This window comes from Ceratotherium simum, chromosome 16, assembly GCF_057802395.1.
Source record: "Ceratotherium simum simum isolate JZ-2026a chromosome 16, ASM5780239v1, whole genome shotgun sequence".
Classification (NCBI taxonomy): Eukaryota; Metazoa; Chordata; class Mammalia; order Perissodactyla; family Rhinocerotidae; genus Ceratotherium; species Ceratotherium simum.
Window position 1 is genome coordinate 40,003,049 of NC_141915.1, and position 26,581 is coordinate 40,029,629.

At 36.8% G+C, this 26,581-nt stretch overlaps 1 protein-coding gene across 1 annotated transcript; it reads right to left on the reverse strand.

Annotated features, from left to right (window-relative positions):
- Positions 1 to 472: 472 nt before the first annotated feature.
- Positions 473 to 26,581, reverse strand: TOP2A (DNA topoisomerase II alpha). Its single transcript, XM_014790713.2, has 35 exons — positions 26,422 to 26,581; positions 25,412 to 25,567; positions 25,104 to 25,194; positions 24,734 to 24,797; positions 23,208 to 23,353; positions 22,925 to 23,022; positions 22,487 to 22,699; positions 21,972 to 22,145; positions 21,673 to 21,774; positions 21,429 to 21,566; positions 20,023 to 20,161; positions 18,859 to 19,016; positions 18,171 to 18,296; positions 17,755 to 17,865; positions 17,506 to 17,611; positions 17,316 to 17,425; positions 16,722 to 16,814; positions 16,217 to 16,331; positions 15,993 to 16,114; positions 15,702 to 15,850; positions 13,278 to 13,509; positions 12,953 to 13,087; positions 12,629 to 12,829; positions 12,266 to 12,461; positions 10,227 to 10,318; positions 9,958 to 10,122; positions 9,736 to 9,819; positions 8,649 to 8,831; positions 8,231 to 8,321; positions 4,115 to 4,267; positions 3,745 to 3,868; positions 3,592 to 3,635; positions 3,038 to 3,175; positions 2,393 to 2,592; positions 473 to 1,589 (listed from the first exon to the last, which is right to left on the reverse strand). The coding sequence occupies exons 1-35, from the start codon at positions 26,440 to 26,442 to the stop codon at positions 1,464 to 1,466; spliced, it is 4,596 nt and encodes a 1,531-aa protein (XP_014646199.1). The 5' UTR covers positions 26,443 to 26,581; the 3' UTR covers positions 473 to 1,463.

Genomic DNA, 26,581 nt, shown 5'->3' on the forward strand with positions numbered 1-26,581 from the left:
TCTTGCTTTTGACATTTAAATATTTAGTCTATTTGAACTTAATTTTAGTGTAAGATGTGAGGTAGGGATTGGATTTATCTAACATTTCTTTTTTTTTCTAAATGATTAACCAGTTGCCCCAATATAATTTAGTGATATCATCAAGTAGTTGACTAGGTTTATCAAAATAGTTGTTAAAGTAGGGAATCATTAAAAAAAAAAAAAGACATGAAGTAAAAAACTCTTTACCAATGTAGGGCCAAGGTCTTTTCAGATGGAGGAGATGAAGAACTTAGTACCCATGTATAAATCCCAGGAAAAAACCTGATTGGCCTCAATTAGGTCATGATGCCTATCCCTTAGACCTATCACTACGTCTGCCAGGCACATCAGAATATGATCAGAATAGCTCTCAAAAGGAAGTGAAAAGGGATATATTTTAGAGTAAGGAAAAGGATGCAGTGCCAGAAAAAAAAATGGGGTAATCAATGGGTTGCAATGTTTAGAACATTTTATTAAAGTACAAAATTGTTGAAGTTAAGCTAAATGGAAAAACATAGTAAATATTTACAAAAACATTGATAATACCAGTCAAGTCACACACATGTAACAATGCAGAAAGGTCTCAAAAAGTTTACAAATTGAAAATTATGGAGATTTCCAAAAATGTATATAATAGCTCACTGCTGAGTATGGTATTGATATAATATGTAAGATCTTGGAGCAAATATTGTCCCCTTACTCTTCTGCAATCCAGTGCTCCCTAGAAATTTGTTCTTTGGGAGATTTAGACTCAGAGGCAGCCAAAGGGGACAAGTCAAGAGTTGAGATAGTCACATGACTTATGGTCTAATTTTTTTCATCTGATTGACTGTGTTGGGTTGTATAGACACAGCCAGGGTGTTTTTCTCCAGCCTCTGATGATATTCAAAAGGATATGAAGAATATGAGCAATTTCTTATTGCTTAAACAAAAATTCAGCACATACAAGGCTGAGTGGGAAGTATTTGTACTAGAACTATAAAGTTTTATTTGATGGAAAATTACCCATAAAACTAAGATAAAATAGAGACTCTCATATTTACTGAAAGTAGGAAAGGAGGCAGAGTAGACACTTTTATATCAAAGTGATCCAATTTTAGCTTAATGAATGGTCAATACACAAACTACATCATGCTGAAGTAACCACAGAGCTACCTCTCGAGTCCAGAAGAACTCAAAATCAGATTTTAAAGACAAAAGAAAACAGACTCAAAGCATAGACAAAGCAGAGAAGAAAACAATGCCCATGAGATGGTCACTATTTAGACAGTGTTATAAAAAGATAAGGGACACTTGGGCTCTACACACTTCACTTTGATGGCTCTGGATTAAAACTACCTTCCCCAACTAAATTCAGAGAGGAGGAAATCAAGAGCTTCAGGTAACTTTAAAACCGGTGCTGGGCTCAATAAAACCATTACTTAAAATAATCACCTCACATTTTAAAACAGATCATCTTCATCTGACTCTTCGAGGTACTTAATAGGTTTCTTTGCCCGTCCAGATTTTGCCCGAGGAGCCACAGTTGAGTCTAAGTCCAGATGGAAGTCATCACTCTCCTTGGATTTCTAAAAGAGAAAAGCCCAAGTAATTTGCATAATGTCAGCCTGACAGCATAATTTCAGTAAAACATATATCAACAGACTACAATTCAAGGAGTTTTCCACCTTCTAATAAGCAGTAAGAAATAGACTTAAGGCAACTCCCACCGACTAATTAAGTGGCATATTTAACTTTGTTACAACTAAACTACATATAATAAAAGCTAATGGATTATGGGATTTAAATTTATTTTCTTAAAAATGTGCTAAGTAGGGCCGGCTCCGTGGCTTAGCGGTTAAGTGTGTGCGCTCTGATGCTGGCAGCCCGGGTTCGGATCCCGGGCGCGCCCCGAGGCACCACATCTCCGTCCAACCCGAGGCCGAGTCCCGCGTACAGCAACTAGAAGGATGTGAACCTACGACATACAACTATCTACTGGGGCTTTGGGGGGAAAAAATGAATAAATAAAATCTTTAAAAAAAAAAAAAAAAAAATGTGCTAAGTTATTAAGAGCAAACCTTGGTTATTGTTTCAAAAAACTTATAGCAAAAGGACCAACTAGGTAGGGCCAGCCCAGTGTCATAGTGGTTAAGTTCACAAGCTCCGCTTCAGTGGCCCGGGGTTCACGGGTTCAGATCCTGGGCACGGACCTATGCACCACTTATCAAGCCATGCTGTGGCGGCATCCCATATATAAAGCAGAGGAAGAGGACATGGATGTTAGCCCAGGGCCAATCTTCCTCAGGAAAAAGAGGATTGGCAACAGATGTTAGCAAAGGGCTAATCTTCCTCACACACACAAAAAGGACCAACTAGGATAAATACACACCTTGTTTGTGACTGCTTTAGAAATCATTTTCTCAAAATTAGAGTCAGAATCATCAGAAGTGGATGGCTTCCTTTTGCGGCGATTTTTGGTTTTGGGCAGATCAGGCTTTTGAGAGACATGAGAATTCAAGCCTGGATCCTTTTTGACTCTTTTTGGTGCAGGCCTTTTTTGGGCGCCTGTAGTGGAGGTGGAAGGCTGACCTGCAAGTCAACACAGGCATGCATCATAGCCACTCTTAGATGAACTCACTGTGAACTTTCTTTGGCAACCTGTTGACTGCTTATATTTAACACAGGAAAAGACAGTCTAATAGAGCTGAAAATACATCAGAGAATCAAAGTATTCTTAAGCATTCAACTTTTTTATAGATATATGTTTTACATTAAATTTTTGCAACTGTTTTATAAATCTTATCCCTGTTATAGAAATGAGCTAGATAGATAATGCCTGTCGTTTTGAGAAACATGCTGATTTTAAACCTTTTGACCACCAATTTTGATTATAAAGATCTAAAGATTTGCTTTCATTTGGAAAAGGTTTAATTTCAATTATCAACAGTAAATTTTGGGTATAAAAAATCAAATTGACTTGTGATAGCCAGTTAGTTAATCCCAATATTAACTCATCTCAAAGATTTAGGCTTACTTTTTGCTATTTTTTTCACCGTCACCTTCTTTTTAGAAATAGGGTTTATAATTTCAGTTTCAGCTGGTAAATCAGCAGCTGGAGAGCTTGGAGAAAGTGGTACACTGTCCTTGGCATCATCAGCATCAAGGTCTGTTACTTCAAATGGAAAAGAAAATAGTACATATAAGCAACATGTGAAAATCCGTTTACTGTTTTGTCCCTGATATGAATTCCTAATTTAAACACCAAGTATGTGACTTTTCTGGAATATTTAAAACATACTCTTATAACTTTGTTCTAATTTCTGGGTTCTTTATCAGCAAAAACAGTTATTTTTTGTATCTCTAGCACCTAGCACAGTACCGGGCAAGCACATGATTACTTTTAGTATGTTAAATATAGAACCTCTCCATGTGCAAAACTAAACCTAATGAACAACATCAATGTAATGCCAACAAGAACCCACATTAGGTCCAAGGCAGGACTTGGATAATGTAGTCCAGATTAGAACCCAGTGGGACCCGAGCGCCCAAGTAAAGCAGATATCTTCCTATTTTTACTTAAACACATACCTGATGTGGCACTTTTCTGTGGCTTCGGTTCTTTGTTAGTATGTCTAGAATAAAAAATAACATCCTGACAACCAATTCTAAATGTATGAAACAATGAATATATTATCAACCATTAAAAGCAATCATAAAATCCATATTAGAGAAGATACTTACTTTAGGGAAGTTTTGGTTTTAGGAGGACTAGCATCTGATGGGACAAAATCTTCATCTTGAGTTTTTTCATCAAAATCTGAGAAATCTTCATCTGAATCCAAATCCACTATGAATTTGGTTTTTGCTATTAAAAACATACATAAACAAAGAATCAAAGAGGGTAATAGGAGAAATATTTAGTCCACAGATTGATGTAACATTTCATGAAGATTTAAGCTTCAGTTTAATGTCCTAAAAGGTGCTTTAGTTTTTCAAAAATTTAATATAATTACTGCTCCAAGATATAACAATTTCTGGGATTGAGTGCCCTGAAATGTGTTGGCCATTCAAATCTTTCAGCATATCTAGCAAGTTCCTCAGTTTTCCTTACTTGCAGCTCTCCGTGGCTCTGTTTCTCGTGGAGGGACATCAAAATTACTTTCATTACTGCTCATATCTGATTCTGAATCAGACCAAGGGTTTCTCTTCTTTCCTTTTTTGATTGGTTTAAATGGCAATGTAGTTTGTTTCTTTGTCTTGGTACCTGGAAGGAGGAGAGGAATTAACCACCTTTGCATAACCTTAGACTCAATTTTCTCCATCTCCACCCATCCATCCTTCAAATATTTATTACTGAGCTCTGTGCTAGTACTAGAAATACACTGGTGAACAGAAATGGATACAGTCCCTCTTCCTGTGGAGCTTATTGCTTGGTCATCTAATTCCATCAATAAATACAACGTGTTTATGTAGGGTATGTGGTGTGTATATATATATGTGTATAAATATGAGGCTTCTCCAAGAAAGAGATGCTTGAGCTATCTGTAGGTTAAATAAGAGTTAACTAGTCGAAGGGAGGTGGATGATGAAACATTCCAATTCAGGGAAGAACATGCACAAAGGCCCTGTGAGAAAAAATAGTGCATTTAGGAAATTGAAAGAAATCCATTATGGCTGGAAAGCAGAAGTTAGGGTGAGGGTAACTGGTCTTGTTAAGGATTTTGTTTTAAACAGGGAACCAATATGACCAGATTTGCATTTTAAAAGGTTCTCTCAGGTTGCAGTTCGGAGACTGGAAAGAGGTAAGAACAGATGCAAAGAAATCAACAGGTTACTGCTGAAGTCAAGGCAAGGGAGATAATTCAAAGGGAAAAGAAAGGCTAGACCAAACCTTGAGGGGCATTTAATGGTTAATGAGTTAGGAGGTTTAAAGTCACTAGGTCTTGTTAATTCTTTTCCCCAAATGACTCTCATACCCATCCTTTGCTCTTTACTTCCCTCATCTTGGCCCACAAAGGTTACAAGGGCAGTCTCCTTATTGGTCTGATATAGTCCTTTCTTCATATTCTTGTTAGATGAATTTTCCTTAAGTAAACCCATTTCATATTTCCTAATCTTATCCATCCTCCCCCAACAACCTGGTTTTCTAGCTTTCCATAATCTGGCTTAACTATCTATTTTCTACTATTTCCCAATATAAAACCTCCCATTCTATTAAGAGGGCCTTCTCGTTGTCCCATGCATACTATTTGCTCATTTTTCTTCTCCCAATCTAGAATACCTAAATCTTGCCCAATCTTCAAGACTCTAAGCCAGGTTTTACCTCTTTCACAAAGCTTCTATAATCTACATGTGCCCACACTGACCACCCCTTTATCTAAATCCCTACATGGCTGGTATATACTGCTTTAACTTTCTTTCTTGATAAACCTCTTGAAGGTAAATGCCATGCTCTCCCACTTCTCATGCCCTCACAATATTTGATACAGTGATGGGAACATAAATGCTCAAAATGCTTAACTGATTCAATGATTTTATATGCTAAATGATTGCTAGCTAAGTTTAAAGTTAAATGTATGCTGTATTATAAGGCCAGTATAATTTTGCACAGCATGGTACTCACAACACACTTTTATTACTATTTTTTTTGTTTTGAGGAAGATTAGCCCTGAGTTAATATCTGTTGCCAATCCTCCTCTTTTTGCTGAGGAAGATTGGCCCTGGGCTAACATCTGTGCCCCTCTTCCTCTACGTTATATGGGACACTACCACAGCATGGCTTGACAAGCAGTGCGTTGGTCTGTGCACGGGATCTGAACCTGTGAACTCTGGGCTGCCAAAGCAGAGCGTGTGAACTTAACTGCCACACCACCAGGCCAGCCCCTGTTACTTCTTTTTAATATTAAGATATTTCCATTTGTTTTAGTCATCTTTGTATCCCCACAGAACTGAGCACACATTATCTATCAAGAGTAGATACTTGGGGCCTGCCCTGTGGCATACTGGTTAAGTTCGGAGCGCTTTTTGGATCCCGGATGTGGACCTGGACCACTCATCAGCCATGCTGTGGAGGTGACCCACATATAAAATAGAGGAAGACTGGCACAGATGTTAGCTCAGGGCTAATCTTCTTCAGAAAAAAAAAAAAAGTGGAAAAAAAATAGAGTAGATACTCAAGGATAGTCATATAAATCAATCAATGAAACAGTTGAGAATCCATAAATAAATCTTAATATTTATGGTCAATTGATTTTTGACAAGGGTGAAGACAATTCAATGGGGAAAGAAAAATTCAGTACATAGTGCTGGGACAACTGGATATCCACATGCAAAAGAATGAAGTTGGACTCCTCCCTTACAACATTTACAAAAAATTAATTCAAAACAAATCACAGACCTAAATGTAATACCTAAAACTATAAAACTCTTAAAAGAAAACATAGGGGTAAATCTCAAAAGATTAGATATCAAAAGCACGAGAAACAAAAGAAAAGTAATGGATAAATTAGACTTCATTAAAATTAAAAACTTGCGTGTGAAAGGACGCCACAAGAAAGTAAAAAGATTACCCCACAGAATGGGAAAAAATATTTGCAAATCATATATCTGATAAGCAACTGACATCTAGAATATATAAAGAACTCTGACAACTCAACAATAAAAAGACAAATAACTCAGTTTAAAAATGGGCAAAGGGGCCGGCCCTGTGGCTTAGCGGTTAAGTGCACGTGCTCCGCTACTGGTGGCCTGGGTTCGGATCCCGGGCGCACACCAATGCACCGCTTGTCCGGCCATGCTGAGGCCGCATCCCACATACAGCAACTAGAAGGATGTGCAACCATGACATACAACTATCTACTGGGGCTTTGGGGAGAAAAAGGGGCAAAAAAAAAAAAAATCGGCAAAGGATCTGAATAGACATTTCTCCAAAGAAATGTAAATGGCCAATAAGCACATGAAAAGATGCTCAACATCATTAGCCAACAGGGAAAGGCAAACCAAAACCACAATTAGACACCACTTTACACCCACTAGAATGGTTAGATCAAAAGGAAGACAATTAACAAGTATTGGTAAAATGTGGAGAAACTGGACCTCTCATATCATGCTGGTGGGAATGTAAAAGGTGCAGCTGCTTTGGAAAACAGTGTGGCAATTCCCCAAAGTTAACATAAAATAATCATATGACCCAGCAATTCCACTCCTAGGTATCTACCCAGGAGAAATAAAAACGTTTAAGTCCACATAAAAACTTGTACATGAGGGGCCAGCCTGGTGGCGTAGTGGTTAAGTTCACGCGCTCGGCCTCGTCAGCCCAGGGTTCGTGGGTTCGGATCCTGGGTGTGGACCTATACCACTTATCAAACCATGTTGTGGCGGTGACCCACACACAAAACAGAGGAAGATCGCCACAGATGTTAGCTCAGGGCCAGTCTTCCTCAAGCAAAAAAAGGATTGGCAACAGACGTTAGCTCAAGGCAACTTGTACATGAGTGTTCACGGCAGCATTATTCACAATAGCCAAAAAGTGGACCTAAATGTCCATCAACTGATAAATGGATAAATAAAATGCAGTATATCCATACAATGAAATATTATTTGGCAATAAAAAAAATGAAATGTTGATACATGTTACTACATGGATGACTCTTAAAAACATTATGCTGATGAAAGAAGCCAGCCACAAAATGACCACGTATTACATGATTCCATTTATACAAAATGTCCAGAATAGGTAAATCTAGGGACAAAAAGTAGATTAGTGGTTGCCTAGGAGGGAGGGGGAGTTTGGGGGAAATGTGGAGTGACCATAATGGATACAATATTTCTTTTTGGACTGAGAGATTGTTCTAAAATTCTGTGAGTATACTAAAACCACTGAATGGTATACATTAAATGGGTAAATCTAGCATGTGAATATCTTAATGAAGAAGTTAAAAAAAGTAGAATCTAAAGAAAGTGAATCTAATAAGCCGGGTGTGTTTTCTTTAGATCCCAACTAAGGAATTCAAGTGTCAAATTAACAGACTATTTCATTACAAAATGATCTCTTCTAAAATAAATCAAATCCCAAGGACAATATTAGAGAGGTTCATATATACTTCAGACATAGTCCTCCTTCATGTTAACTCAATAAGAACTTAATGAATATCCATGTGGAATGTACTAGGTAGCAAACACAATTTAATCTCAACTCTATACCATTTTCCTTAAAATGTTTTAATACCTGGTTCTCTTTTCTGCTTCTTCTCTAATCTTTGTTTTAGGCCTTCTAGCTCTATACCGTCCTCTTGAGGGCTTCCTTCAGTATTTTCATTCTAAAAGATAGCAAGACAAAAATGGCCAAGTTCTCCCAACTTATTATTTGGAATAATATGTAGTCAGATATACAAATATATATCTGGTCAAAGAGTGTTTTTTTTTTCTTAAGCTCTGAATAAAGGTATAAGTATGACTTTTTCAAGATACTTAAACATTTAAAAAATGATTAAAAAATCAAACAAACAAAAAAATCAGGCTCATAAAAAGGTTATGATTAGGGTAGGATAAATTCCAACTATGGGATTAGAAATTTTGTAATATAATTTGTTCAATTTTAAGTGGAAATAAGCTTATTTTATGTATAAGATTTTGAAGAATATTACCTTAATTTTCTTTTTCAATTTCTTTTCTGCCTCTGCTTTCATCTCTATGGTCACTTGAGGGATGACTCTTTTTCCACTTGGAGAAGGCAAAACTTCAGCCATTTGTGTTTTTTTCCCCTTTGCTTTACCCCCCTTCCCAGGAAGTCCTACTTGTTCATCTTGTTTTTCCTTGGCTTCAACAGCCTACAAAAGGAACATAAGAAAGCAAGTTTATAAGCTAACAAAGACATTACAATATCTGTGTTACTATATAGGGATAGAATAAAAGGCTACAATTAAACTGATCTGAATTTGTTACATCTTAAGATAAATTTGTGATAACCTATTCCATAACTAAGAATACCACTACACAATGAAGATATAATTAAGGCACACTTTGAAAAGGTAAGTGTGGAGACAGAAGATTAGGTTCTACTCGATTCTACCACTTGAACTTTCTGAGGATGAGAGGAAGAAACTGGGTTAAGGATAAAATATATACATATATACATATTTGTAAATTCAAATAAGAAATGAGAAAGGATGTGATATTAGTAATGTACACTTATCTAATCAACTGATTGCAAGTTGGACATCTATACCGAAGTGTAACAATATATATTTGCATGTTAAGTCTTTTAGCTTAATTTATGAAATGAGATTTTTTTATGTTAAAGTAATGTTGGAAAACAAACATTATTAGGGAGATTTAGGTAACAAAGGATCTCCTGAAACTACTGATTAGCTAGCTCTTAAGGTAAAGTATCTTTGTCCTTTTAAGTTGATTTGGGGGACTGGGTTGGTCTTCCACGTTTACATTCTCTTTATCTTCTCAGTCCCAGGAAGTCCTTCCCTTTATCAAAAATCATCTCCTGCCCTTTCCTCTCTTTGTTCAAAAACTTCTGGGTAGTATCTTTCCTAGCAACATTTACTTTATTCTAGTAGTATTTAATAATCTGTTCTTTTATGTGTTATCTTGGAATGTTTCATTATGCCTCCTATATTCTTTCTATTTCCAATTGTGAAACTTCTTGACAAAGAGGTATAATTGCTAGAATATATTATTTCATTAATAAAAATTCTAACATGGGCATTATAAACTACTCACCTCCAGTTCTTCAATAAAAGCAGCCAAGTCTTCTTTCCACAAATCTGATGGACTCTTTCTCTTTAATGTTTCTAGCTCTTGCTCCTTCATAAGATAATCAGAAAATTAATAGTTAATTCATGTGTACAAATAGCATTTTCATATAGCAAGCACACAATTGAGTTTTTATTTTCATCATTAGAACATAACGAAGCAACATGCACCATCCTATCATCAACTCACTTTTTCATTTCTTAGTTTGCACAGTTCATCTTTCTTTTCCTTGGTTAGATACCAAAGAGGCATATCAAGAAGGTAGTTGAAGGTTGGTCCAGAATCTGTTACAGAGCCACTCTTTTCAGTTTCCTTTTCACTGTCACTCTCTTCATTTTCTTCTTCATCTGGAACCTAAAGGAGGAATTAAAATGCAGCTTTAATAGGAAATGTGAAACACAGACATTAGATTATATGCAGTCTTTAATAATATAGAAAAATGCTACCGAAGAAATTACCTTTTGCTGGGCTTCTTTCCAAGCCTTCACAGGATCTGAATCATATCCCCTCTGAATCAGAACTTTAATTAATTCTTTCTTAGGCTTATTTTCTATTTAAAAAAATGTAAACAGAGATAATAGTTTTGAGCAATATTTTAGGAAAGGAATAAGGTTTTATCATATTAAGTCAAAAGATTAAAACTGGAAATTAAACTATATGTTGCATAAATTAGTACATCTTGGTCAAGTCCCTAAACCATTGACAAATGTAAATGACCACAAGGGGGCAGTCAAATCATATGAGGTTGTGATCTAATCATAAAATAACAGAAGACAGTCAAAACCTTTCTTTTTTTTTTTATGAGGAAGATCAGCCCTGAGCTAACATCCATGCCAATCCTCCTCTTTTTGCTGAGGAAGACTGGCCCTGGGCTAACATTTGTGCCTACCTTCCTCCACTTTATATGGGACACCGCCACAGCATGGCCTGACAAGCAGTGCCTTGGTGTGCGCCCGGCGTTCCGAACCTAGGCCGCCAGCAGTGGAGCGCGTGTACTTAACTGCTACCCCTCAGGGCCGGCCCCCAAAACCTTTATTTCTGATAAACATCTACTTCAGTTATACGCCCTGGTTTTTTAATTTCAACACTTGATTGGGCAAGTTTTTAGTGCCAGCCACCCAAACATGGATTTCTCTTGACTATGGTTCTCCCTCATGCACTTGTTCCTCTTTTTCTCTCTTCCAATGTCTACTGCATTCAATTTATTAGATTATGAGGATATTGAGAGTTACTAGCTATAGACAGAATGAGGTTCAAAGTATCACCTTTCATTAATTGACATAGATTATAGTTTTAGGTCCTCTATATTTATTCCTCAAGAAGACTGGATAGTCCCTAGTATTTCCTAAATTCCAGTCAACTGAATACAATCTTATTTTTCTTTGAGTCATGTCCAATATTACTCATTTTAGCCTAGCCTTAAGCAATAATATCTGTGAAATTGGGACATTGATGTGCTATTGCTATTATTTATTTTTTATTTATTGAGGTCACATTGGTTTATAACATATAAAGTTCAGGTGTACATCATTATATTTCAACTTCTGTTTAGACTGCATTGTGTTCACCACCACAAGTCTAATTGCCATCTGTCACCATGCACCTGTGGCCTTTTACCGCTTTTGCCCTCCTCCAACCCCCTTCCCCTCTGGTAAACTATGTTTATCTATCTTCCACATGAGCGAAGTCATAGGTAATTGTCTTTCTCCATCTGACTTATTTCACTTAGCATAATACCCTCAAGGTCCATTCATGCTGTCGCAAATGGAAAGATTTCATCTTTTTTAATGGCTGAGTAGTGATCCATTATACATATATATATATATATCGCTATTATTTTAAAAAATACGAAAATGAACAACTACTAAGTTTTGTGTACTATCAGAAAAGTATCTTGTGATCATCAGTAACTCATGTTGTCATGTTTTGGGACTTGCTACTATAACCTATTAGTTACCTGGCTTTCCTATAGTTAGTCCTGGCCAGAGTTAAGCTATTTCTTTTAACCTTTCTTATATCCTAGCTTTAGTCAAAACTGTTTTCTTCCTGGTCACTTAAACTCTTAGTTGTTTCTAGAATCTCTTAAAAGAAATTCCCTAAGACATGACTCTTTCAGTCTTGAGTATACAATTTACTTACAATATAAGCCACTTATAATCCTCTTTCCTACCTTTTTTTTTTTTTCTTTCCTATCAGACTTATTATCTCTTCTCTGGATCAATCAGTTTATACAGGGACCTCTTCTAGCTCCCTATTCTCTTCCTGTCTAAATGTTAACTAAACCTTGATTTCTCAAGATGCTCAATCTAGAAAAAGCCATCTCTTTCAAACTATAAATGCCTAAATTAGGTATTTGAAAGAAATGCTTGTATATGTAACCAGAAGAACTAAATGGATTTTGTTCCCCCTCCCCACCATTACTCTCACCAAAAATGTTTAAAGCAAGTTTGGCATGATTGTAGTTTTAGTACAGGCAGTTATTATTCCAAAAACATACCAATGATTATTTTGCCATCTATTTTCTCTAAGATAAAGCGAGCCTGATTGTTCAGTTTAGCAGATTCAGCGCCAAGCATTCCTAGAAGCCATTCTTTTCTTAATCCATAATATTTAAGCCTGAGTTCAAAGAAGTCTCTCAGAATATCCAACGCTGTGTCATATTTCTTTAAACAGCCTACGTGGTCAAAAAGCACCTGGAAAGAAAAAACAAGATTAAAGCAAACAATAGATAAACTTTAATGGTTTTAGACAAGTGACTTTATTCTTTGAAAATATAAAAGTAGCCTAAGATATCCTTTTAAAATTGACATTAATCTTTAATATAAATGAAAACATATGTATCTCATAAAACAGGACATACCATTGAGTTGCATGTGAGACTAGTTTGGAGTTTGAAGACTTTGTGTAGTCCAACTCTTTCTGCTTCTGCCAGTTTTTCTTCAGTCATCTTCACAACAAACTTCACAGTCGTATCTGTATGATATTCCCTATAATCTGTTATGAGAGGGGGTGTCTTCTCAGTGCCATTCAACATGGGCTCTAGAACCTGTTCTTTATATGTCTAAAGAAAGAAATAATCCTTTGTAAGTTTCTAAAACATAGGTTCCTGAATATTCAACAAGCATTAGTACAAAAAGTGTTTCCCCAATCACAAAAATCAAAAAAGAAATCCACAATTACTTACCTGGGTCCATGTTCTGACCGGAAGCTCTGAGATTTCAATGGTTGTGGAATTAAGAATAGCCACTTCACCACTAATCACATATTGATTTGGAGCCAGCTCTTCAATAGTACCCTTGAAGTTCTTATAACTCGGAAGCTAAATTGGTGTTTTAAAAAAGAATATATTTTCTAAATGTGATACTAAAAACAGAAATCACAACAGCATTTAACAAAAAACCTAACTAACATTCAAGTACGAAATAAGTTTTATATTTGTCTTCTTTAACCATATAGTCTATGGAATTGAAACCAGAGGAAAACTAAGGTTCGTAATACAGAATAATTACCATTGGCAAAGGTTCTTCTCCATCCATCAAACGTCTGATGTTATTCACAACTTCACGAACATCAAAGTTGGGGATTTTGCAGGACCACCCAGTACCGATTCCTTCAGCGCCATTTATCAGCACCATGGGTATAATAGGAATGTACCATTCAGGCTCAACACGTTGGTTGTCATCATATAAAAACTTTAATGTGTGATCATCTTTTGGTGGAAATAACAACCGAGCCAAAGGGCTAAAAAAACAAAGAATGTTGTTTTACAAAAATACTGGTGTTGACACTTAACTTTCATGGAAAGGACATGTGTTATCTCGTGTGTATACATGAAAATTACCTTGGCTTTACTTGCCGACTAACATTTGTTTAACAATATTTATTGAGCACTTTCTATGTGCCAGGCACTGCAGACATGTCTCAGTCTTCTAGGAGCTCACATTCTAGTATAGGGAGATAGCCAATGAACATACATTTTGTCAGGTGGTAGGGTAAATGCTAAGAAGAAAAATAAGGTGAGGTAAGAGTGATTGAGGGGATGTTAAGGAATGATAAGCACTTTCTGATAGGATAACGTTTGAACAGGGAAGACATTGAGAGAATGAGCCACGTGGTTATCTGGAGAAAGAGTATTGCAAGTAGAAGGATCCGTAAGTAAAAGGCCCTGAAGAGGGAGGGTGCTTGGCATGTTTGTGTACAGGCAAGGAGGCCAGGTGTGTTTGGAGCAGAGATAGTAGGAGACGGAATCAAAAGATATGGGGAGGGGGGGCACAGATCATCTAGGGTCTGGTTAGCTAAAAGAGGGCTTTAGATTTTACTCTGAATGAAGAAGTTGCAAGGTTCTGAACCTGAGTGACCTATTTAAAAAAATTAATTGGCTGCCATAAGAAAGAAGGATGGTAGACTATAACAGTTGAGATGAATGAGGTGGCTTACTATTTTTCCAATGAAGAGCCTATAAGATTTGCTGATGAATTGGATCCAAGTGTAGAGAAAAGGAGTCAAGGGTGACTCCAAGGTTTTTAGCCTGAGAATTAGAAGGATAGCATTCCATTTACCGAGACAGGAAGACTAAGGATTTGGTTTTGAACTTATGTTTGAGATAGTTATTAGATAGTTAATAGACGTCCAAGTGGTAAATGTTGAGAGGGTAGTTGGACATAAAACTTAGAAGTCAGGGCTGAAGCTCTGGTACTGGATGTATGAGATATCATCCAAGGATGGGAAGTGAATGTAGCTAGTGGAAAAAGATCTGATGAAGGAGCCCGGGGGGCAGGCCAGTATTTAGAGGTTGGGAAGATGAGAAAGATCCAGCAAAGAAGACTAATAAGGAGGGGAACCAACAGCCTGGTGTCTTGGAGGCCAAATAAAGAAAGAAGAGTTTCAAGGATGGAGTGATTCAACTGTATCCAATGCTGCTGAGGGTGAATAAGACAACAGCTGAAAATTGACCATTCATAAGGTACTTTCCATAGACTTGTAAAGAAAGTAAAATTTCAACTGTGGTACTTAGGAAGAACCAAGCTCTTCTTTACTCTGACTCAAACTCTATAGCAGGGTTTCTCAACCTCAGCACTATTGACACTTTAGGTCAGACAGTTCTTTGTTGTGAGGGGTCCGTCCTGTGCATTGCAGAGTGTTTAGCAATATCCCTGGCTTCTGCCCGCTAGATGCCAGTAGCACAGCTCCCCTAACCATGACAATCAAAAATGTCTCCACACATGGCCACATGTTCCCTGGGGGGCAAAATCTATTCTGGTTGAGAACCACTGCTCTATATGAAGAAAGAGAAGAAAATATAAGAAATGGAAGTAAAAACATTTATAGTCTGGCAAGGAAACAAAACTTCTAAGGGATACAAAGGCTTGGTTATCAAACTGAAATAGAATTTTGACTTTCAGCTCATTGCAAAGGGTAGCATAATTAAGCTTTAATGAGCTTTAAAATTAATAATCCTGGGCTGGCGCCGTGGCTTAGCAGTTAAGTGCGCACACTCCACTACTGGCAGCCCAGGTTTGGATCCGGGCGCGCACTGAGGCATTGCTTGTGCAGCCATGCTGAGGCTGCGTCCCACATACAGCAACTAGAAGGATGTGCAACTATGACATACAACTATCTACTGGGGCTTTGGGGAGAAAAAGGGATAAAAAGGAGGAGAATTGGCAACAGATGTTAGCTCAGAGCCGGTCTTCCTCAGCAAAAGGAGAAGGATTAGCATGGATGTTAGCTCAAGGCTGATCTTCCTCTCACACACACACACACACACACACACACACAAAACACACACACAAAATAATAATAATAATCCAAGCATCTGCATGATATACACATTTTCTGATTAATTGAATTTTTCTATATTTGGTCAACTAAATCTCACAATACTTCAAAATGGGAAATGGCAAATATTCACTAAAAATTGAAAGCATACCCACCTGAGCATTGTGAAGATATATCGAGGACTAGCAGAATCCTTGCCACCATGCAGCCTGGTACCAAACTGACCAATGGGCTGCAAGAGGTTCAAATTATTGCTACCCACAAAATTCTGAGCCAAATTGATAATGGTCATCATTAGTGACATCTGGGCAAGAAAAATAAAGATTCATTAATCTAATCTGCAGGCTTTTAATAACCTATATCCATTATTATGACTAAGCCTATTACGACTTTGCAGGTATTTCTGCTGTAATGCTTCCTGGGAACATTATAGATTGTGTGTTTACCTCACCATGATGATAAGAGGACATCTCAGCTACTGACCCAGCTAACTGGGCAACCTTCACCTCTCGCTTGTCATTCCGTTTGAAACATGTAAACAAAACCTTTCTCTGACCTGGTTTCAAACCTTCAAAATGAAAGAAGTGCAATTATTAATATACTCAGTGTAATCATTTCTGGGCATTAATTTCCGTCTTATAATAAAAACAGACTAACAATTAGAACTTACCATCCACCATGGATGGGATAGATCTCTCGTTATCAGAATTTGAGAACAGGATAAGTTCCTTGTTTATGAAGTCATTGTATGTCAGATATGTGGTAGTTTGCCCATACAAGTAATCCTGAGGAACCAAAGAGAGTATTACATGATTGAGCTTAAAATAAAAAATATCACTGGTCTTAACAATGCTTAACACAAAAATAAAACAAAGAAACCTCTCAGCATTATCATTTCTATAAGTCGCTCAAAAATACAGAATTATGCAGAAGTATTTTATGTTTTAAGGATAAAGCAAGTTCAATTGCTGCACAATTAGAAAAAAATGTGCATTGCCTTTGTAATTTCTTTCAGGTCCAATACATTTATGCAGGAGTCTAAATAAAGAATATTTATATAGTTACCTATTAAACTTTTTACTGAAATAACTATTTGGTAACTTTAATTTGCTATAATATCAATTCTAAAAGGTCAGTAAATAGTACATTTTGTGAGATATATTTAAAATTTTTACCTCAGGAAGGCCGAGTAACTTTCGTTGCCTTCTATCCTCCATAAAATGAGTTAACCATTCCTTTCGATCATCTATCTGTTTTTTGCTAAAGGCCTACAAATTAGAAGATGAAAAAGGTGTCACTGGTGCTAATAGGTTCCAAAATATCTCTTCTATAAAAAATAAACAAACAACAAAAACTCAATTTTCTACAATATCTGGTTCCTTTCTCTGGTATGTGCTTACTAAAAACAGTCTATTATATGAAAACTTAAATGTTTCAACTGAGTAGCTAAAGCATTGTTTTTTTTTTCCCTTGAGGAAGATTGGCCCTGCGCTAACATCTATTGCCGATCTTCCTCTTTTTCTTTTTTCTCCCCAAAGCCCCAGTACATCGTTATGTATCATAGTTGTAGAGTTGTGGCTCTTCTATACGGGACACTGCCTCAGCATGGCTTGATGAGTGGTGAGTAGGTCTGCGCCCAGGATCCGAACCGGTGAACCCCAGGCCGTCGAAGCAGAACACGTGATCTTAACTGCTACGCCATCGGGCTGGCCCCTAAAGCACTGATTTCTAAAACTAGTATGTATGTATAAAATACAACTCAAACTCACCAGGCTGATTGCAGCATCATCTTCAGGACCAGAATATTTGAATTGGATACGATGTCTTTTCATATCTGCAAAATATTCTTTAGCTTCTTTTGATGTGCTGGTGCCCAAACCTACAAAACCAAAAATACCAAGTTACTCCATATAATCTTGTACAAGGATATATAACAAAATGAGAAGTTCTATTACAAACCTTTGTAATACTTGACTTTCCATTTTTTATGATTTGGAGTAGAACTCTTCCATTCTTCAAATTCAGGAAGGCTATAGAATGCCATTTCTTGCTTGTTTTTAGACACCTGTGGTAAAAGAACACATTGCAGTGGATTTGCACACTGCTGGGTCCCCTGCATACCACCATACATCACTGAGGTTATGTGTACCCAAGGTTGAGGAGTAGGGCCTTAAAATATCCATTATGGTATTTTAGAAATTAGTATACCTTTACAATGGGAGTGATAAATTCCTCCAGAAAACGATGTCGCAGAAGAGAGGGCCAGTTGTGATGGATAAAATTAATCAGCAAGCCTTTGATATGGGAACCATCTTGGTCCTAGAAACATTTGGAAAGCCAAAACACCAAAAAATTGTTTAGAAACTAAAAAAATTATGATTGACCTACTGGTAATTTCTCAAAAAACTGTCTACAGGGATTAAAAAAAAGGCTCGTCAAATTCAGACTGACTTAACCTATATATGTAATATACATGATATAAGTAAAATATCTGATTAGATGTGGATTACAGATAATGAATAAAACTCCAAGTTAAATAATTTCCTTTCATGGCAGGAAAGCAATGAAACAACAAGACATGTTTAATTTAGTTTAACAATCTAAAGTATTTGATGACAAATTACCTGATCTGTCATAATCATTATCTTCCCATAACGAAGAGTCTTCAGTGAATCTTCATCTTCATAGTTTTTCTTATACTGAAGACCCACAATCTTGATGATATTGTTAATTTCAGCATTTTCCATTATCTGAAATGAACATATAGCAAAAAAAGTAATGTTTTGTTAACAAATTTGAAAAGAACAAAGAAATACGATAGTATATGTTGTTTGGGTTTTCTTGAGCTACAGTATTTTGAGTTATTAGGCTATACTTTAGTAAGGTAGAAAGATCTGTTAAGATATCCTATAATGTACCCAATTTCCTAAAATAACAACAACAAACTGTCTAAGACATATTTCAAAATGCCCAATGAGGGAATGAAATGTAAGCATGAAGTCCTGCATTATAAAACTAGATTTAGGGGCCGGCCCAGTGGCATAGCGGTTAAGTGCGTGTGCTCCGCTTTGGCGGCCCAGGGCTCACAGGTTCAGATCCCGGGCGCGAACCAATGCACTGCTTGCCACGCCATGCTACAGCGGCGCCCCATATAAAGTAGAGGAAGATGGGCATGGATGTTAGCCCAGGGCCAATCTTCCCCAGCAAAAAGAGGAGGATTGGTATTGGAGTTTAGCTCAGGGCTAATCTTCCTCACAAAAACAAAACAAAACAAACTAGATTTAGATTCTGAAGATGGTTTTTATATTCTACCTGTTTATGAGAAGCTTCTCGAACATTGAGTATTTTTCCTCTAAGAGGGAAAACCCCATATTTGTCTCTCCCAACCACACCAAGGCCTGAAACAGCCAAAGTTTTAGCTGAGTCTCCCTCAGTCAGGATAAGTGTACACTCAGTGGAGTTTCGGCCCCCTAAAATAAAGATACACAAATTAATATTAGTTTTAGTTCAACTTCAAATATACTAACTCAGACGTGATGAAACACAAAAAATTTACTATTCATAACAAGTTGGTTTAGGAGTAAAATGGAGCTAATAATTAGATATATATTTTAGCTAAAGTTCATAGTTAATAAAAGACATCTTAGTTTCTTAGACTAATTTCTCTTGGCAGTTATACTGCTGCTAAACATTTATTTGATCATATACTAAATATATTTGTTGGTGATGGGGTTCAGGAAATGCTACTCCAAAATATGGCACCTTGGCATGTTGACTATTTTAAACTGAAGATGTTTGAGAAAAAGATAGAAGCAGGAATCTCTCTGACCTCCTCCCTAAACTCTCTCCTGAAGCAGATCATAAGAGTCTCATGTGAGAGGTGCCCTCCCTATACCCGGAGGAAAGGAACATTCTTATCTCCAAGACAGAGGGACACCAAAAAGAATCTGAACAAACAGGCCTTGCTAAGTTTCCCTACATTCACAGTACTTAGCTCATAACATTTGCCTTAACATATTTTTCCACAACTTTCCATCCTTTATCAAACCTGGCAAAAAAACACTCAGGTTTAACCATTTCTTTCAGTCTTCATTTCCTTATGAAGGTTCTGGATCACATAAAACTTACATTAAATAAATTCGTATGCTTTTTTCCTTAATCTGTCTTTGTCAGTTTAATTTTCAGATCTAGCCAGGGACATAAGAGGAAAACTTTTTCCTTCCATACATTAGGTAAAAGATCATTACACAAATATTCTTGTTTTATTCTCCAAAATAATCATCTCAACATTATTTATAACAGCCAAAAATTGGAAATGACCTAAATGTTCAATAACAGGGAATTGGTTGATTTTTAGCAAAGTTACAATATTCTGTTGAATATTAAGTGTCAAGGGAAAAATATCCATCGTATGCTATTAACGAATAAAACATTAACTAGAAGACTTAAAGTTTGGAAACATTATTAAATGTGTACCTGCATCATTGGCATCATCAAGTTTAGGAATTCCCTTGATTCTGTTATGTTTTACAGCTGAACACTTCTTGTTTAACTGGACTTGGGCCTTAAACTTCACCCAGTTTAGTATGCTTTCTACAATACCACAGCCAGTTGCCTGAAAAGGAGAAGACTCATGTTAGGGAAGAAGAGTTCTGTCAGAAATCCAGAACAAATGAGCTCCTATAAAAATAAAAATAATTCAAAGATTGCAAAGAGGTAGAACAATAATTTCTTGATAGAGGGTGGCATATCTTTCTGTCTCAGGTTATCACTACTCAGGGAGCTGGTTCCTTTGCGTTCATTCATTCATTATTTACTGACTGCACACTTATGTTGTGCCAGGCACTGAGCCACATGTTGGAGATCTAGTGGTTAAAACAAATTAGAGACAGTCCTCGTCCTAATGGAATTTAAGATACAACAAGGAAGACAGAAATGAGAAATTACATGTGATGAGTGTTATGGATAAGTGAAAAGTGTGCTACATATAATGATGTATGTCCTCTATTATATTGGAATCAACTTAGTTGGGGAGACGGGTAGAAAGTAAAGGCTTTCCTGAGGAAATGACATTAAAGATGTATAAAGTAGTTAGCCAGGTGAAAAGCATTTCGGGCAGAGGGATTAGCATGTGAAAAAGCTCTAAGGGGGAAGAGTACTATGCTTTTGAGTAATTTAAAGCTAGTAGGACTGAAACTTAAACATAGGAAAAAGTGGCAATGAGATGAGGTTGGAGGTGGCAGGATCTTATAGGCCAAATTAAGGAAATTGGAGTTTGAGTAGAAGTCACTGAAAGATGCCAAAGAGAGTGAAGACAAAAATGTGTGCTTTAACACAAAAAGATTGCTCAAGAGCATTGCAAAGAAAGGATTGAAATGGTATGAATGTTAAGAACCTATTATAGTAATACAGAAAAGAAATGAGAGTGGGAGGCTACCAAGGTATTCAAGAGATGACTCTTACTGTTTGGATTCGAGAGTAGGGGGGATAAAGAGAAGGCTCCCAGCTTTCTTGTTTATGCAACCTAGTAGTTGATTGGGGCCTTTTACTAAGACAGGAAATAGTTTTGTTTTGGGGAAGTGGGGAATTCCTTGTATGGAGATCATTGAGTATGGAGATAATTCAGTTAGATGGGCTGAATTCAGAAGTGATATAAACTGAATGGTGATATGTAATGGGGAAATATAGGCATATAGATGGTAATTAAGGTCCTGGTAAGACCAGTGAGGTAAAAGCTGTCTTTTTAATTTCCTTTTCAGAGTGAGAAGTGAGAAGACTTGGAGCAGAGCATGTGGGAGGCATCTTTGTTTTTGCAGAACTGAGAAGGGCAATAGAAAATAAAGTAAGGTTCTTCTATTTTTTATTTCCCTCTAAGTACTCACAGCTTTGATGAATTTTTCACTTAATTGGCATGTTGATCCAAAGTTCTTGACTTGTAAAGTCATGTTTTCTTTTGTCTGAGAGTCAAAGGTTGGGTTTTCAATTAAGGCATTCACAAAAATCCACATGTGATTTTTCACCTGCAGTAAAAGTTGATATTAAATTACTAAAAACTCACTCATGCTTTATTTATAGCCTTTCTCTTCTTCCTTGATTTTAGAAAAAGAAAACTGCTAAATACCCTACCTGATGTGCTTTCACTGCAACACCACCCTTGTTCTTCTTCTTCACAACATCAACAAGTTTAGTCACAATCTGATCAGCTACATAATCAACATGTCTGCCACCCTAATGAGGGAAAATACCAAATTGCACAGCTCAGAATCCTCAAAATTATAATAATAATCAAACATTAAATAACAAAATCTAATTTAGCTTCCTTTATACCAAGGTAGCCAAATATTCAAATTCATTTTATATAGTAAAAACAAAAAGAACACATATGTAAAGATAAATCATGATTAATAATTCAATAGTAAAGTTACCTTGGAAGTAGCAATGCTGTTGACAAAGCTAATTTGCTGAAAGCCTTTTTCACTCATTGTTAAACACACTTCCCACCTGTGGTTTACTTGTTCATGGATAATTTTCAACGGATTGCCAGTTTCATCTACCTTATCCTTCAAATACATATCCACATAGCTACGGAATCCTTTTACCTGTACAAGAATTAAAAGTAATGGTATAAAAAAAGTTATAAAAAGTAGATTCAGTAATAGACTATGAGGATTTTTCAAAACTAATGAAATAGTGTTCACTGATGGGCATAAGAGAATGGTCATTAAAGGTCACAAAAGAATTTAGGTGTTTCTTTGAGAAAGAAATTTCCTTTAGTAAGCTTAAAATGACCTGACTAAAAAAATATGGAATACTGTTTTCTTATCAGAAACATATCTGAGAAGTGGTAAGAAAAACATATGGGAGGAAAAAAAAAATCAATTTTGCTTTTGACAATGATCACAAGTCCCTTATTATCCTTAACACTCAGGAAAATACTTACTGGCAGCTTATTTCCATTAAGAAAGACTTTGACATCTTTAGTGGATCCAGCAATATCATACGCTCTTCTAACCATTAGTGCAACAATATCTTTGTCTAGGCTTTGCATTTTAAACTTAGACAAATCAGGCCGGAAGGTAATACATGTATAATCTTCTCCGTTAAAGGGCCTGAGTTCCATCTCACCAGCTCTCCCCATATTATCCATCCACGTCTATGGAAGTAAAGAATTGGAAAGATGAAAAATTTAAGTCATCTCACAAACAAACTAGAACTAAATAACACAAATTTATAAGTCCTAAAAAATAATCTATGTTCGTGAATAATTTTCCATAATTTAATGGCTTACAGATTATGTTAAATTAAATCAACCATGAATGCCATTATAAACTGCTATAATATACTTTATGATCAAGGCACAAGATACCTATTTACTTGCCTGTTTGAACATTTTCTTGTATTCTCTACTGGCTGTTTCCACAGTAAATTTGGTACTAAATATGTTACACAATTTGGCTCCATAGCCATTTCGACCACCTGGGCAAATAAATATAAAATACTATTTAATTGTTATTATCTCATTAACAGCTTCATTTCTTAATCATTGGCAAAGCTATTCAATTATAGATTTACTCTCATATTTTTAACCTTTATGCCACAGACAGTCACTTAAAAGATGTATTTTTTCAGCAACAAATACTTTATTTTTCTCAATACTCTACCTGTTACTTTCTTTTCATCATCATCATAGTTACTAGAAGTTAGGAGCTGTCCAAAGATGAGAGCTGGGACATACATCTTCTCAACTTTGTGTTCAACAACAGGAATACCTTTTCCATTATTCCATATACTAATTAAATTGTTTTCACTAAGAAAAGATTGAAATTTTTATTGTAAAACAAATGTTAAACTGTTGCTTAATATTTTTAATATTTAAATATCATTTCTAAAATATATAAATTCACAAGTCTCAATTTCTTTATGACTTTTTCATATATACCTTCTGAAATTCAGCATGAAATAGCTTTCCCACTATCCCACTCCTGAAATAGGAGCCAAAAGGAGAAAAAACTTAAACGTTTTCCAACATCTGGGTAGACACTGATAATGTTGAAAAAGTATGAAGTTTTAAAATGTTGGGATAAACAAAGGGAAATGATTTATGCCCAATGGAAAGAAAAGGACAAAATTTGGAAACAATATTATTATACCGCTTTTAGGAGGATCATCTATACTGTCCTGGCTCCCCTAGCTTTTCCATCCTACAAAGCACATTGCAAAACAAATATGAAAAGGAAAAACATTATCAATTGTAACCTTCCCTGCTTGCCAATAAAATGCTAAACATTTACTTGGACTTATTCATCTCTTATTTTAAGTTAATTTTCAGAAGATAATATATAAAATGGTTCTTATTCTAAGTAGTACTTAGTATTATCTATAAAAAAGACTAAAACTAGCTCATTATTTTTAAAGACAACGATATCGAGTCCTTAAGAGCATTTAAGTACATCATTAACACCTACATTTCCCAAAAAAAGCCTTAAGTATAGTTTATGTTATAATTGATCAGGCCAATAAAAAGGTGAAACAAGGATGCTGACCATGCACAAAAGGACACTCAATATTTATAAGCTGAAACATTAGATCAAATTATTCTCTGTCACCACCTGCTGGTTTACTATTTGAATAGCATCAGGAGAAAAAGATCTAGACCCCAGAATACTTACAGCAATTATTGGAGATGCTTACTGAAGTATTTAGGGATGATGTGGGATAATGTCTGTAATATATTTTAAAATGCTTCAGAAAAAATATAGATGGGGCAAATATAGCAGAGTGTTGATAACTGTTGAAACTAGGTGGTAGGTATCGTAGATTGTCCATTTTAGCATTTAGCCTTTCTGTGCTTTTGCAAACTTTCATTTAAAAAAAGCCACCCTCGGGCCGGCCCCGTGGCTTAGCGGTTAAGTGCGCGCGCTCCGCTGCTGGCGGCCTGGGTTCGGATCCCGGGCGCGCACTGACGCACCGCCTCTCCCGCCATGCTGAGGCCGTGTCCCACATACAGCAACTGGAAGGATGTGCAGCTATGACATACAACTATCTACTGGGGCTTTGGGGGTGGGGGCGGGAATAAATAAATAAAAAAAATAAAAAATGAATAAAAAAAGCCAACCTCATTAAAAATCAAGTAAATGCAACTAACAGTAACAATGAGCTATAACAAACAAAAGACCAAGAGACTTACGGGTCAATCGTGACTCTAATACAAGACATTTTTGGGTCCCTTTGTTTGTTGTCTGCAGCATTGACTGAAAGAAAATAAAATACACATTTGTAAGAAATTAAAGTATTTAAAAAAACATTCTTTAACTCTAAGATATAGAAAGAAGAATCTCAAATAGCACAGGAGTAGCATTAATGAGGTGTTAATTCAGCAATTTTTATTCAGAGTACTGTTCTTAGCAAAGAATTCAACTTCCTAGACTTCAGTAGACTGTCTCACCTTTGCCAACTATTGTTTGAAATAACAGAAGGTCTGGCTACAGAGGGTTTGCTAGGAATATTTTTTATGAAGGATTTGACTGGTAGATCTTTATACGAAAGAATCTACTCACCTAGAATCTCATCAAAGATTTTGTATAATCCAGGAACAAAAGTGACTTCCCTATAGTTAATGCCAACATCTTCATCGTAAACCCACATTTGCTAGAAATAAGGCAAAGAAATATAGTCATTTTTACCCTATGTTTATTGTTTTATCATCATGATTACTATAAAGTGTTCTGGGGTAAATACTACAATATATATATGATAGCTTAGGCCAGTTCCAGTGACACTCAAAGTACATGAAGTGTAGAAAATTAACCTGGCAAAGTATACATTTTAACTACTTACTAACTGCATGTCATTAGCTTGGTTTTACCTGGGTCACTAATTCCACAGAGCCAATGTAGGTGTCTGGGCGGAGCAAAATATGTTCCAACTGCGTTTTCTTTTGATAGATTCTTTCAACGGACAGTCTTTTCTTAGCATCTTCATTTTTCTTTGTTTTGTTGATTTGCATATTTTCATTTACGGGCTAGCAATTAAAAAAAAATTGAAGAAAAGAGATTTTTAATCATAGGTTTATCAGAAACTATAAACGAAACGTCTACCGTAATGATATGCTTGCACACACTACAACAAATTGCAATCTGTCAGTAGGTATTGGCGAAGTTTACATCGTTTTGTGCAAACACGGCCTTTTAAGGTAACTGCAGCCAGGTCCCCAGGTGGCAGTTTGAGTAGACACATATGATCTCACCAAGTGTATTTGACATGGAAATATTTTCCTCGAACGTTTTATTTATCAATAAAATACACCCACTTCTTTCACCTGCGCCACAAATATTTACTAAGTGCCTCCCACGTCCCAGGCACTAACAGATTCCAGTTCAGCAGCCGTTTGGGAGGCTATCGATTCAATCCTCTGGCCAAGTTAACGTTTTGAACACTGGAAGGACATATTTTGAGCAACTCGGGCCTGCCGGCTCCTTAAGGGGAATATTGTGCCGTGCTCTGCACCCTCCAAGGTCAGAGACATTCAATGCCCTATTCAAGCGGAGGGTAGGAGAGGAAAGCATTGGTATGCGCAGCTTCAAGTCACACGCGGTCCATTGTAATTCAGATCTACTAGAGGACCAAGTGAATCCTGTCCTTAAAAACAGTAACACAAGACACAACGCCCTAGGGGCCCGTTTAGCCGCTAATGCTTCAACATTAGCACCATAAGGGGGTTTCACCCTCCTCACGATCACGCCGAGCCCGGGAGACCACGGTCGACACGGAATACCGGCTCCCAGCCCACCGCGGCCTGGCCACAGCCCAGGAGCCTCACCCCTCGCCGGCAGCCAGAGATACCGCTCCACGACCCGCCTCTTCCGCGAGCTGTACCTGCAGTGGTGACACCTCCATGGTGACGGTCGGGAAGGGGCTCGAGAACCCTGCAAGAGACTAAACCGGCGGGACGCACGAGACGATCCCGGAGCCAGCGGCTTCTCCACAGACGCGCGTCGGTTAGGCGAGCTCCTGCAGTCCCATTTGAACCACCCTC

Coding starts and splice junctions, on each gene's coding strand:
- TOP2A (XM_014790713.2), bottom strand. CDS start 26,442: ATGGAGGTGTCACCACTGCAG. Junction 9,820..9,957: donor GCAAACTAAGAAATGAAAAA/GTGAGTTGATGA, acceptor TATCTTATGAAG/GAGCAAGAGCTAGAAACATT. Junction 3,636..3,744: donor AAAACCAAAACTTCCCTAAA/GTAAGTATCTTC, acceptor TTTTTATTCTAG/ACATACTAACAAAGAACCGA.